The 14,592-nt window shown below is 41.9% G+C and overlaps 1 protein-coding gene across 1 annotated transcript; it reads left to right on the top strand.

Moving 5' to 3' along the window:
* Positions 1-291: 291 nt before the first annotated feature.
* On the top strand, positions 292-13,673 carry LOC148147488 (15-hydroxyprostaglandin dehydrogenase [NAD(+)]-like). Its single transcript, XM_087995551.1, has 7 exons — positions 292-390; positions 2,633-2,756; positions 3,846-3,952; positions 7,407-7,503; positions 9,696-9,772; positions 12,756-12,904; positions 13,586-13,673. Exons 1-7 carry the CDS (start codon positions 292-294, stop codon positions 13,671-13,673), a joined length of 741 nt encoding a protein of 246 aa, XP_087851677.1.
* The last annotated feature ends 919 nt before the right edge of the window (positions 13,674-14,592 follow it).

Here is a 14,592-nt window from a genome sequence, read left to right as displayed (position 1 = left end):
ACTGCCCCATGATAGGATCCTTATTGAATATGTTGGAGATGTCCTCAGCTGCTTCATAATGACCAATGACCACCCCTCTATCATAAGGTCAGAAATTGACATGTTCTCCGAAGGTGAACTGGCTTAGGACTGATGAACTGTATTTGACAAATGGCTTTCTATTTTTCTTATTCGATAAACAAAAAAAAAAGGCGCAGAATCATGGTATCAGGAGAAAACATTTTCACTATATTTTACTCTTTCTGACCATAAAGTAACGTGAGATTACATCCATTCATTCATGATTGCACAATGTTCAGCATCAATCGAGACTCCTCAAATACTAACGCAGTCTATGTTCTAAGGCAAACAAAGCTGGATGAGATCCAGGCTTGGATTAACAACGGGCAAGTAACATTGGTGCCACAAAAATGCTAGACTATGACCATTATGGGGAGGCAATGGCCTAGTGGTGGAATCGCTGGACTGCTCAACCAGAGACCTACATAATATTCTGGGGACCCAGGTTCAAAACACGCCACAGCAGTTGGTAGAGTTTGAATTCAATAAATATCTGAAATTAAGAATCTAATGATGACCATGAATCCATTGTTGATTGTTGGCAAAGCCCATCTGGGTCACTAATGTCCTTTAGGGAAGGAAACTACCATCCTTACCTGGTCTGGCCTACATTTGACTCCAGATCCACAGAACTGTGATTGACGCTTATCTGCCCTTCGGACAATTAGGGATGGGCAATAAATCCTGGCTTGGGCAGTGATAATCTCTTCACATGAATGAAGACCATCACTGATAATTTACAATCTAACTACCACCCCTTGATTTCTGTGGTGTCACTATCACTGAATCCCCCACTATCTTTAAGGTTAACATTGACCAGAAACTCAACTGGACCTGAGGCATAAACACAATGCCATGGTAAGAATATAGTGATGAGTAACTCACCCCTTGGATCCCCAAAGCATGACCATTATCTACAAGGCACAAATCAGGAATGTGATGGAATACTCCCAACTAGCCTGGATGGGTGCAGCTCCAACAACACTCAAGAACCTTGACACCTTTCAGGACAAAACAGCCCACTTGATTGGCACCACAACCACAAGCATTGACTCCTTCCACCACTGATGCTCAGAAGCAGCAGTGTGTGCTAAAAATAAAATGCACTGCAGCAGTTCACCAAGCATCCTTGAACAGCACCTTCCAAATCTTTGATAACTTCTATCTCAAAGGATAAGGGCAGCAGATATATGGGAACACTAAATGTGAAAGTTGCCCTCCAAGCTACTCACATGCTGACTTGGAAAGATATCACTGTTCCGTCTTTGGATCAAAACCCTGCAGCTCCCTTCCCAATGGCATTGTGGGTTAAACCACAGACGGGTGCACAGTAGTGGTTCAAGAAAGCTGCTCACCACCACCTCCTCAAGGGCAAAGAGGACCAGGCATTAAATGGTGGTCTAGCCAGCAACACCTACATCTCCAGAAAAAGCTTGGATTTCATGCCGCTGAGTTTCGTTGTGTCACAATACATGTCTAGATAATTACCCCGGAAATGTCTGACAGTAAAGTCTTTCACCTCCAGGAGAACAATACAACTGAACCCCAATCATTCACGTTGACCACCCAACCAAGCTTCCCCTTGACATCCAACAACTAGCCTGTCACCACGACTACCAAAATTACCTCAGTAGTCAACTAATCCTCTGGCACAACTCCTGACCTATTTACCTTGCTACCATCCTACCTCTTAATCTGTATATTTCACTCACCCTTCCCCAAATACCACTTATACATTACACACTTGCTTACTTATCACAGAATCATAGATTCACACTGAACAGAAGAGGCCCTTAGACTCATCAGGTCTCCTCTGATAAAAACTACATTAAACCTACAGTTACCCCACTCTCCAGCACTTGGCCCATAGCCTTCAATATTATACCATTTCAAGAGCTCATTCAAGTACTTATTAAAAGTTGCGAGATTTTGCGTATCAACCAACCTCCAGCACATGCAGACTGCATCTCCACCATGCTCTTGGTGAAAACAAAAACCTTCCTCAAATCTCCTCTAAATCTTCTGCATTTCATTTTAACAGAATGCCCCTTATTACTGACCCTTCAACTAAGAGGAACAGATACTTGATGTCCATCCAGTCCATGCCTCTCATAAGCTATGACACCTCCAACAGGTCACCTCTCAACTTTAAAACACCACCAGCTCACTAGGTGCCATTTGAACCCAAATCCCTTGAGAATTACACTGCTCCCCTGGGTTAATAACACAATGATGTTACACCTACACACCTTCTTCATCCACTGTTGCTTTTGAAGAAGCTTTGAGTCAACTGAACTCTTTACTCATTCTAATCCAGCAGCTAATGCCACAGTAAGGAAAAATCTCTGCACTATGTCCTCTGAGGAATGCTGCAACAAATCAGTGCTGAAGGATCGTCCATCAGGGGTGCATTCAGAAAATATCAGTATAGTTTGAGTGTGTAGTTTCCAATTGTCTGGTCAGAGTTGGAAAGTGAGTTTGAAATGAGCCATTGACTGACCCAAGCTCTCCTCAGACACATTGACCAACCCACATGTTTACTTTAGGACTCAACCATGTTTTCTTCCTTTAGGTGAGTCTCTTGGATATCAGTGTATCCAGAGGGGAAGCTACCAAAGCTGCCTTTGGACCGACCTATGGAGCTGAGAATATTTTGTTCCTTCCATGTGATGTAACATCTGAGAATCAGCTGAAAGGTACCAATTCAAACATTAATTTTATCAACATGCCACTGACTTGTTCAATCTGACTGACTGGTTTCTTAATAGACACTTTGCTGCAACCAGTGGGTGTAATAATTAGCTGGAGTGAGTGTGAATGGGAGTTACATTGTTGGCATTAGTAAGCTTATACACTGCAATATGATTAAATATAATCAGTACAGCATTGAGGATAACCTTCCATGTGCTGAAAAGGAGCACAAGAATGCATTTACAATTAAAAACTGTGCCCTCAGAACAGGGAGCAAATATCTACATAGAAATGGGATGCTTCATTGGGAGCACAGATTCCAGAATTCAATACTCAGTCTGTGCTCAGACACCAATTGATACTGCTCAGCTTTTCATCTTCCTCGGTGTGAGGGTCTCAGTGTTCCTGGTCGAGGATCTCAGTCCAGGTGATCCTTCTTTAGACCCTTGTCGTTTAATAACATGCCTCTAGTGTAGGTCTTGGTTCATATGGTCCTGGTTTAGTGTCCGAGTAGTGAGTACATGTTCTACTTTAGTGTCTTAGTTCTATATATATATTTCCTCAGTGATATATTTCCTCAGATGGGATTATTTTCCCTGCAGCAGAGATGTTTGAGGGCTGATCTGAATTAGGTACACAAACCTTTGGAGGCAACAACAGAGAAACCATGAAATCTTCCTCCCCATCACAGATATATCTCAGACCAAAGGTCGAAAGCATATTGTGAGAAGTAGGTGATTTCCAGAAGACCTGAGGAATGACATTCCTCTCAGACGCTGATGGAAATATGGAATTCACTGGTTGAGAGGATGATGGAGTCAGGTGGTCTTAAAATATTTAAGAAGCATCTGAATGAGCACTTGAAAAGCCAGAGCAAAGCAAGTTATGGACCAAGTGCAGGTCAATAGGTTTAACATAGTTTGGCGTTTGTTGGTCAGCATAGATATGGTGGACTGAAGGGCTTGTTTCTATGCTGCATCTCACTGTGACTCAGTGACTGAATGAGTCATTCTGAGGAATGTGCTTAGTGTTGTTATGCTTGGTCAAAGACATTGCAAACTTTGGTAATCAATTCCATTTTCTGTCTTTTCCAGATTGTTTCAACAAAACTCTTGAAAAATTTCAGAGATTGGATATAGTATGCAACAATGCAGGGATCTTTGATGAGCAAAACTGGGAGAACTGCCTCAGTATAAACCTGGTTTGTGTCAATTGTACTTTGTTTATATTTATTGGGATTTGTGTGAGCACATTAATTAACACTTCTTGAAACTGGGATGCGGTTGAGTTTGAAGATGAAAGTTTTTAAGGCCTCATTCTGTAAATCAATGTAATAGTCAGCAATGGATGGTTCCAATAACATCCTTGACTCAGTAGATTGCAACAGTATGCACTCCTCTGGCTGGTTGCTGAGGCTTAGGTTACATCCTCAGTCCCTCACTACCAGAAGTATCTCTATCTGACAACGATGGTGGCACAACACAGTCTCTTGTCAGTGATGGAGACACTCATGTGAAACCCCAAGGTTCTAACTAACACTAACCAATGATGGATAGGGAAGTCTTTACCCAGAATGTTCGGAAGCTTTCGGTTCCTCAGAACAAGATATCTTTATCATGAATGTGCTGCCATCTGAGAGTGTTGGGAGAATGGGATGTGGGAGAGAGAGATATAATACAGAAGGATGGGAGCTGGTAACCAGCAATACTTTCCCTTGATTTGTTGAGCTCACATCATGACCATTTTTTAATTTACTCATGATTTGTGGGTGTAGGTGTCTATGGACATTTGAGAAGGTGGTGAAGAGCTCCTTATTACATTGTGCAGTTGATGATCTTTAGGTCCATCCACAACGCCAATAGAGCAGGAATTCCAGGATTTAGACCCAGCAACACTGAAGAAACAGTGATATATTTCCAAGTCAGGACAGCAGTGGCTTGGAGTAGACGTTGCAGGTTGTGGTATTTCCATTGATTTGGAAGATTTTAACTGTTCTTATAGAACAGCAGAAGACATTTGTTCAGCTGATGGCATATGTCTGCTTATAGTTTTTATGTTCTTGTGACATTTCCCACAACATGAAGAAATTCTGAAGGGTAGGCTTGGGTTCTGTGAATTTATCTGTTGCGCCATGAAGGAAATACCCATGAAGGTGTCGGAGGAATGTGGTCTGTTAATGGATAGTTATGGTTCAGTACTTACAACTTCCTGGCACATTCCTGAACAATCTACTTTTGACAATTATGATCTCCTTCATATGCTGCAGCATCAAAACTGCAACTAAGAAAATTTAGTGAACAATTCAGTCCCTTTCAGTCTATTATAGAGGTAAGTTAAGTATCCATATACAGCAAGGCTTGAACTACATCCAGACTTGGTCTGATATGTGGCAAGTAACATTTAAAACATGCAAGTACAAGGCAGTGATCATCTCAAACATGAGAAAATCTTACCCTCACATTCTGATATGCAATGGTATTGCCATCACTGAATTCTGCACTGTCAATTCCCTGGGTTATTCTTTCTCAAAGATGTTAGGAATTGGCAATAAGTAATGACCTGTTCAGCAATGCCCACATCCTACAAACAAATTAAAAGTGGAATGTTTCTATGTTTCTAAAGAGACCAGTCAACATGTTGATCCTGTTTCACAACTCAGTTAGATTAGAGATAATCTCTACATTGATTGCATTTGAATGATTTTGCTTCTTATTATCAGATAACCTCACCCAGCAACAAATTATCTTTCTCTTCAAAGGTCAAAATTGTTCCCCTCAGCATTAGTTGTTTGGAAGAAAGAATAAAATTTTAATTAATACTTGCATGAAGAAATGTTTTTATTTTTGTTCCACAAAGGTCTTGCTCTCATTTTAAATTATTCCCTGCCAGTGGGAAGAATTTCTCCATATCTACCTAACCTAACCAAATCATTTTCAAAATTCAAAACCTTAAGGGGAAGAGGAGCATTGCGGGAATGTTACTAGACTAGTAAACTAATGACCCACGCTTAATGTCCGAATGCCAGTTGTACAAATCTGACCATTATAACTTGGCAAAACGCAGCTCAAATGAATGGAGATCATGAAAATACCAGATAGTCATAAAAACCAGTCTACTTCTCTTGCGTTCCACAGGAAAGGAAATCTGGTGGGAAATCTGATGATCTTACCCGGTCTGCCTGTGTATGATTCTACACCCACGGCATTGTGGTTGACTCTAAAATGGCCTCCCACAGCATATAGCTGCACAAAGCTCCACAGCAAAGATGAATAAAAGGGAATGGTGAAGGTCCTTCTGACATCACCTTAAGTATCAAAAATGACAAAAACAGCAAACTTAATACAGCAAAGTCCTCCTCAGGACTATCAACTCGGGATGTGTGCCAAAATTGAGAGAGGTGTCACACACGCTGTTCAAGCACCAGCCTCACATAAATATACTCACCGCTTTTGTGTGTTAATTATGACGTCACTAAATAGTAGCCACTAAGGCTTAATGTTCTGGAGACCTGGGTTCAAGTCCTATCAGGGCACATGGTGACATTTAAATTCAACAAAACAAAATCTGGAATTAAAAGCTGGTATAATTCTTACCATGAACTTTTTGTCAATTGTTGAAAAAATCCATCTGGTTCACTAACATCCTTTAGGGGTAAAAGTCCAATGCCTTTCTATATTCTGGCCGATGTGTGATTCCAGGGCCAAATTGTTCAGTGATTAACTGCATTCTGAGCAATTAGGAATGGGCAATAGATACTGGCGAGGCCAGCGATGCCCACATTTCATGAATGAATAAATAATAAAAGGAAATCTTACCTCTATCACTTTCTCAAAGGAAATGAGGACAGGCAATCAAAGTTGACCTGGGCGAAGACCACTCCATCCAGGAATGAATAAAAACCCAACTCATTGCTAAGTGCGATGAATAGCTGAAGCTTGAGACCAGTCGCTGCAAAACACCATCACCAATCACATATTGCACACCAGACCGTGTGCTTCTTATCTCTGCTCTCTGTCAGCTGTCTGCTAATCAATTTCCTGTTGATTCAGTGGACTACTACCACACCCCATTTAACATAATCAACTCGGAGAAAATGAGGACTGCAGATGCTGCAGATAAGAGTCAAAAAGTGTGGTGCTTGAATACCCAGTACACTTTGGTCATTATATTTCTTCATAAACAGATTTGCTCAAAACTCACCACATTAATGTGAATCTGGACTGTAAATCCATTCCATTAACCAAGTCACTGGTTGATCTCTTTCATTTTACGAACTGTTGATCCACCCACTGACCAATCTTCACATCACAGTAACCAATTTGCTCATTCCACTAAATATCCTCTTCATTTATGGATCAATCGTTTTTTCAAGTAACCAGGTTGCCAACCCCGAGTTGGTCCATCCTGTTTAATAGACTGCCAAGTCCACAAATAATCCTGCATCTTTCCAGTGTTTTACTGTTTATTGTCCTACAAGCACCTGAATTTTTCTGTGTTCTGCTAATGCTTGAATGTACTCTTGTTGGGTGAATTTGAATGTAGCTTGCTATCCATTTGCATCTCTCTGCATTTTGCAACTGTCTGTATATGTCAGTATTTTCACATTAACTGAATGGGCCTGCTCCCTGATGATTCCTATGATGCTTGTATTGCAGGTCAGTGTAATTAAAGGAACCTATCTGGGAATACAGCACATGAGTAAAGGGACTGGAGGGAAAGGAGGAGTGATTGTTAATATCGCCTCCATTGCAGGTAAGTCAGCAAAGTAACAATAGTTTATCAATGAAAATTCGAAGTGCTGCCTGAGGATTTTGGAAAGCATCCACATTTTGGAAAGCAAGTACAATTTCGGTGGAAGCTCACTTTTCACATAATGTACAGCAAGCTTCCACACAAGCTGCCGGTCATCTGATTCAACTCACAACATCATTCAACTTCTTTAACTTCCCTTCAAGTGTCATTCACCTCAAGCCATTTTCTCACAATCTCAAGATGATTACATTTGAATCACTTCGGGTTTTTCCTTTGTTCCTCATTGGATTTGGTGGTGACAGTTTCATAGTCCATAGAATCACATAGAACAGGAGAGGCTCATCGGGTCTGTACTGCCGTAAATATACTGAATCTACACTAGCCTCACTTTCCACGACAAGTCCGATCAGAGGCCCACCACAGTTATTGCACGTCTCTGGGAGACAACAGGATATACATAGACAAAGATATAACAGAGACACTTACAGCTCTAAAAATTGCAATTAATTTATAAAAGACATAAACAAATAACACACGCTGCCTGGGATGGAATTCCTCTCACTGTCTTCACCACACCTCCTGACCACGGGTAGCTCTTGTAGAATTATTTTTTAAAGTCTTGCTAAATATGAAGGACTTCCTGGGCTGATTCATAAAGAGATCTGTGTCAAGTATATGCCTTACTTTGAATTTTCTGTGTACCTGATCAAACCTGAATGTTTTGTCCTTATTTGAAAGTAACAGTCGTCAATGATTAGCAGACATGCATGAATCAGCATAATTACATTCACATAACAGCCCATTGTCAAGCTTCCGATCAGTTCCTGGTATCTTCAGCCTTATCCAACACAGTTGACGTCTATTCCACAGCCTTCTCTTTCCTAAAAATATGAGCCAAGCCTAACTTTTCATCCCAACAATTTGCACTGACACTTCAGCTTAGCAATAAGGGAGTGTGGATCAGCTATTAGTCGCTGAGATGTTAAAATGAGACTATGCCTGCCCACTCAGGGATAGGAACATTACCATTGCTACCATTGCTACTGTTTCAAAGAAGATCGGGGATAGTGTCCTGACTAGCATTTATCTAGACTATCCTTTTGTAGCACATAAATACTTTGTATAGCTGAATAACAACCCGTTTTGTCTTACACTCATCAGGACAAGTCTCAATGAAAACCAAAGTAAGGGAAAAATTATATTTATACCATATGTGAGGAATGTGCAGATTGGGTGACAAGAGAACCGTCTTCATAGAATCCATACAGTGTGAACGCATGCCATTTGGCCCAGGGAGTCCCCACCGACCCTCTGAAGAGCATCTCACCCAAATTCACCCTAACCTTGTAACCCTCCATTGCGAATGGCTAATCCATCCAGTCTACACATTTCTGAACATTTTAGCATTTGCCAATCCAACTAACCTGCATATTCTTGGAACTGTGGAAGGAAACCAACATGTCCGGACGAGGTCCACGCAGAGAAGGAGAGAATGCACAAATGCCACACAGACAATCGCCTGAGGCTGGAATCGAACCCAGGTCCCTGGCGCTGTGAGATAGCAGTGCTAATCACTGAGCCTTCATGCCACCCTCTGGGTAGAAGCGTTGCAATGGAGAGGTTAATTATGGAGAATCCACATACATTCCTTCCATTTCTTTAGCTTTGCTTGTTACATTCTCTGTCACCAAGTCCTTTGTCCCCGCATCCCTCTTCAGTGGGACTGCCTGCTCTTTCCGGTCTGGCACTTAGACACACCATTGTTCTGCCGATCTCACATTCTGATCGCTTTATCTGAACTATCAAATTCCTTTCCCCGCCAGGCTCTCCACACCCCAAACCCCACAATATAGCATAAATGCTGCCTCCTTCACAGTTCACACTTCACTTAAGCTCTCGACTCAAAATGTTAGCCTGATCTCTCACCAAGCCCACTGCCTCTTGCTCTAATGACCAGCACTTTTTGTTTTCAGAAAAGTTATTTATGACTGACAGTTTCTTGCTTAGCTTTCCTTTACATTTTAAATTCAATTAATACTGGCAAATGTAATCAGGACTATTTCTTCATGTAAGGGATAAATGTTGACATGAATTAGGTGACCTGTTTCCATGCTAATGCATTTCCATATATTCACAAGTTTCTGTTTGATGGAGTGTTTGTTGCTAATACTTTGCTATTTCATGGTGAACAGGTCTGATTCCTTTCTTCCGTGGACCAGTTTATGCAGCCTCAAAGTATGGAGTTGTGGGATTCACTGCATCATTGTCTGTGAGTGCTATACTATCATGCAAAGCGTAAAGGTTATCTCGATAAATAATGCACTAATACCTTGTCAGAATCTCAGAACAAGCAGCAGCTGTAGAACAAGTAACAGGCCACATGGTCCCTCAAGCTTGCTCTGCTCTCAGTAAGATGAGAGCTCAGTTAGCACCTTGACTTAATTTTCTCACCCTCCCTCTTGATTACCTTAGTGCCCCAAACTCTGTCAATGTTGACCTTGAATGTCATCAGTAACTGAGGATCCACAGTTTCACATAGTGGGCAGGGTGGATAATACCATATTCTGGATTAGCGGTGCTGGACCGAAACGTCGATTTTACTGCTTCTCGGATGCTGCCTGAACTGCTGTGCTCTTCCAGCACCAATAATCCAGAATCTGGTTTCCAGCATCTGCAGTCATTGTTTTTACCTGGATAATGCCATACATTGGCACAGAGGTTACAAAAGCAATTGTGCTGCCTGTGCAAGCCAAATTGGGATCTGCAAGAATGGTACTGCCGGCCCATGGACTGAGCTTGTTTCAAACTCCATGGCTTTGTTTCTTCTGCAATCCCAGCAGCTGCTCCCAAGTGGCACTGCTGGTTTATGGAATCGGAGATTTTGTTGAATTATGTTTGTGCCTAAACCAGAACAATCATGACTGGTTTTGGGCTTCTACATCACTTTCCTGCCTTATCCTCATATCCAGTGATTCTGAGGGACCAAAGACCTATCTCATCCTGAAATGTATTCAACAATGGAACTGTCATCTTCAGGGATGGAGAGCTCCAAAGATTCACTAACCTTTGACAGAATTTCCTCAATTCTCCTCATTTCAGGCCAAAATGATTGACCCTCATGCTCACTGTGTTATAGATTCCTAAGGCAGGTGAAACAATCTCGATATCTACTCTTGATGTAGATCTGCTGGTATTGAACTGGTTTAGGCAAAGTCAGAAGTCACACAACACCAGGTTATAGACCTACAGGTTTGTCTGAAATCACAAGCTTTTGGAGCATTGCTCCACTACACCTGACCAATGAACTGTGCCCCAAAAGCTTGTCTGATTTCGCATAAACCTGATGGATAACCTGGTGTCGTATGCAACGTCTGATTCGATGTCTACTCTGACAAGCTCTGTCAGAAATTTGCAAAGATCAATTAGACCACCTCTCATTTTTCTAAAGATAGGAGAATGTCATACAGGGACCTCACCTATCACTAGGAGAACCATTAAGACCCTGGCATTGCTTCTCTACTGGAGGCCCAACACAATGTCCTGGTATTCAGGCACTCCTCTGAACAGCTTCATGCCTTCCAATTCATTAATGGAAAGATGGTCATTGTCAATACTCCATGTGGGTGTGGAGGAGGGTGGATCCCTAGATAGAGGTGAGTGTTGATGAGATGCAGCTTGTGGGGTGGGGGTTGGTAGGAAGTTGGAAGTAATTTGTGTGTAGTGGCATTCAAAACTACAGTCCCAACTACAGCCCCAACTACAGGGGGTTTACAAGATGATTAGGGGGTTAGATAGGGTTGACAGTGTGAACCTTTTCCCGCGTATGGAGTCGGGTATTACAAGGGGGCATAGCTTTAAATTAAGGGGGGTATAAATAGGACTGAAGTTAGGGGTAGGTTCTTCACTCAGCGAGTCGTAAGTTCATGGAATGCCCTGCCAGTAGCAGTGGTGGACTCCCCCTCTTTATGGGCATTTAAGCGGGCATTGGATAGGTATATGGAGGATAGTGGGTTAGTATAGGTTAGGTGGGCTTGGATCGGCGCAACATCGAGGGCCAAAGGGCCTGTACTGCGCTGTATTCTTCTATGTTCTATGTTCTATGTAACTCCCTGATACAGGATCCTTTAGTCAAACACAATGTGGATATGAGCGATGCTTCCACCAATGATTTCCTCATTCCTATAATCTAATCTCCTTGCAATCAAGGTCAACACGCTGTTTGCCTTCCTGATTGTTTGCTGGGAAGAGAGCTTGGTGCTGGGAAAGCACAGCAGGTCAGGCAGTATCTGAGGGCAGGAGAATCGATATTTTGGGCATAAGCCCTTCACCAGGACCTACATGCGAACCTCCATCACTTTGTTATACAATTTTATTTAACCTGCTTAAGCATTATTGCAATTGCTTTATGACCTCCTCACAGCTGCCATTTTTATCTAGCTTTGAATGGATAGCAAATGTATATATAATATTCTGTCTCTTTGATAAATTCATTAACATTGAGTGCAAATAGCTGAGGCCCCAGCATTGATCATTGTGGCCGTCCTAATGACATAGTCTGTCAACTCAAAAATGAACATCTTCCTTCCTAATTGTTTATGCATGTTAATATATTAACCACAATCCCATGAACTCTTCTGATAGCTTTACAGTGAAATCCAAATATACTATATTGCTTGGTTCTCATTTATCGACACTGGCAGTTAGATCGAGGGTGTAGTGCTGGAAAAGCACAACAGGTCAGGCAGCATCCGAGGAACAGGAGAATCGACGTTCCGGGCATAAGCCCTTCACATTACACTCTTGAGTCAGATCTCCAGCGTCTCCATTCCTCACTTTCTTCACTGGTGGTTAGATCATCATACATGGGGCAGGAGACACACCACAAATTGATTATTGGTAAAAGGCTGTGGGGCTATGTTCAGGTCGACTTGCTCCAAGCGTTTCATATCACCCAACTAAAGATGAACACAGGGTATGGGTTTGAGAGGCAAGTCTAATCAGATTGAATGTGTTAATGACCCTAATAGTTGTGCGTGTTTGAATTGTGCTGCCTCTCAGGTGAACCTCACACAAAGCACAAACACTTTCCAGGAACTTGGACTGGATTCCTGATTTCCCCAGTCTGCTGCAGTCAGGATGGGCCCTCATCACAAAACTCCACATAAACTAACATCTGAGAGCTTCCTGTCAGGAAGTTGTAAAGTTCTATAAAACTCAAAGAGTATGAGACATTACAAGGTTTCTGCTTTCAGCTGACCTGCCTTGAGAAGCATGGGGTTCGATTACAAGCGCTGTGTCCTGTTTTTGTTGACACTAAGCTTCTGACAGATCTGAAATCAGTGAAGGCTCCAGACCACAAGGAGAAGCTTGAGATGATGATAGCCAACCTTGGAGTTCTGAAGTGAGTTTGAACATAATCAGGAAGTGGGGTGAGAATTGATAGGGTGAAAATGTGTTCAGCATGTCTACATGGAGCATTTGTAGAGGAATATTTTACAGAAATAACTGGTGTGATATCCACAAAATATCACAGCTTGAATTCTGAATCTTCAGCATTAACCTGAGAATTTGCATGTTTGATTTGATGAGTCTGCAGAATGATGAGAGAGTCGATACGCAAACTACCCTGGAATGTCTATTGGAAATCAATGATGTTGGCTGTTTCTCCTTCATCAGTCCTGCTAGTTAGATCTCCCAGATTGGGTAGAAAGCCCAGTGGTGTGTTGCCTTAACACACTGGAAGGATTTGTGTTCTGATGGTGGGATATTTTAAACTAACTGGGTGATTGCTCATGATTACCATCTGACTTTTACAGGACCTCACACATTGCAGAGGGATTCTTGTAGCTCGTCATGGATCAGACCAGGAATGGAGCATCGCTGAAGGTGTTGGAAAATGGCAAGCTTGAGTATGAAGCCATACCGACGATTCTTCCAGAAAATCCAAAATCAATTTAGGGACCTTAATGTATTCAAGCAACAGGTCACTGAGAACAATGGAAAATTTAAACCTGTTCAAATATTAAATGATAAACATTTTAATTGTTGGTGATGCTTTTGGTGTTTTCATATTAAATTGTAGTTATAAATCAGAACTGATCAAAGCTATGTTACACTCTCATAAGAAGCATGCTGATGATACTATTGTGGCATGTAACCTGAGGGTATAAAGATCTCAATTCCATCTGACCACAGATCGCTTGAGACATGGCTTGAGACTCGAAAACAGAGGATTGATTAACCCTGCCCCAGCTACTTACGTGGCTGAGGAAAGTAACAATTGTTCACAATAGTTAGCTGCATAAATATCAGTTGGATTGTTTAATACAGTCAACCATGCCCAATATCTTACGTTACAGGAGAGACACACATTTCAGAATAGTCCCAGCTTTCAACTGCTGAAGGGAAGATAAATCCGTTTCATTTATTTGTTTCTTTTTAATTTTCTCGCCCCCCCCCCCCACACTACCGCCTAACAGCCATAGTGCTTATATTTTCCCCAGCACCCATGTTGTTTGTGTGAAGCTGTGAGACATAGTGAAAGACAATTGGTGTACAAATCTTTATTCACTTCCCACCACCAGGAAGAAAGGAAACACCAGAGTGGCCAGTGACAAGCAGTGCCCTTTTCCTCAAAGGGCAATACTGTGTCATCAAAAAAGTGACAGGGAGTGCAGGGATTGAATCAAAACAGAGTTGGAGGGGGAAATAAAACGCTCAACTCCCTGTGGTGCCCACCTGTCCCTGAGCAGCTCAAGGGTGTTGGGAGACACCACGTGTTCTTTCAGAGACTCCCAGGCTTAAACATAGAAATTAGTTTTATTCATGTAAAGCCTGAAGAAGGGCCTGTGCCCGAAACGTCGAATCTCCTGTTCCCTGGATGCTGTCTGACCTGCTGTGCTGTTCCAGCAATAAAGTTTCAACTTTTATGGCAGAGAACAGAGTGATCTCCTGATCTGGTGAATGTCTGATGTCTTCTCCCTCCATTGTTCACAGCCACAAGCTACTCACATAGCTGAGAATAATTCCCATAATTGTTAGCAGCAAAAGAGTTCTGTTATCATTAAATGGTTACTAGTCCACAGACCA

Source organism: Chiloscyllium plagiosum, unplaced genomic scaffold (assembly GCF_037043375.1).
Source record: "Chiloscyllium plagiosum isolate Xiang-an unplaced genomic scaffold, Cpla_swu_hap1 HiC_scaffold_16, whole genome shotgun sequence".
NCBI lineage: Eukaryota > Metazoa > Chordata > Chondrichthyes > Orectolobiformes > Hemiscylliidae > Chiloscyllium > Chiloscyllium plagiosum.
Note: the sequence above shows the minus strand (reverse complement) of the source record. Positions and strands in the feature narration are given on the sequence as shown.

What these genes read in the sequence shown, in the direction of transcription:
- LOC148147488 (XM_087995551.1), top strand. Translation starts at nt 292, where the DNA reads ATGTTCAGCATCAATCGAGACTCCTCAAATACTAACGCAGTCTATGTT. An exon ending in CTTGGATTAACAACGGGCAA is followed by an intron (nt 391 to 2,632) that starts GTAACATTGGTG and finishes TTCTTCCTTTAG; the next exon opens with GTGAGTCTCTTGGATATCAG. An exon ending in ATCTGAGAATCAGCTGAAAG is followed by an intron (nt 2,757 to 3,845) that starts GTACCAATTCAA and finishes TGTCTTTTCCAG; the next exon opens with ATTGTTTCAACAAAACTCTT.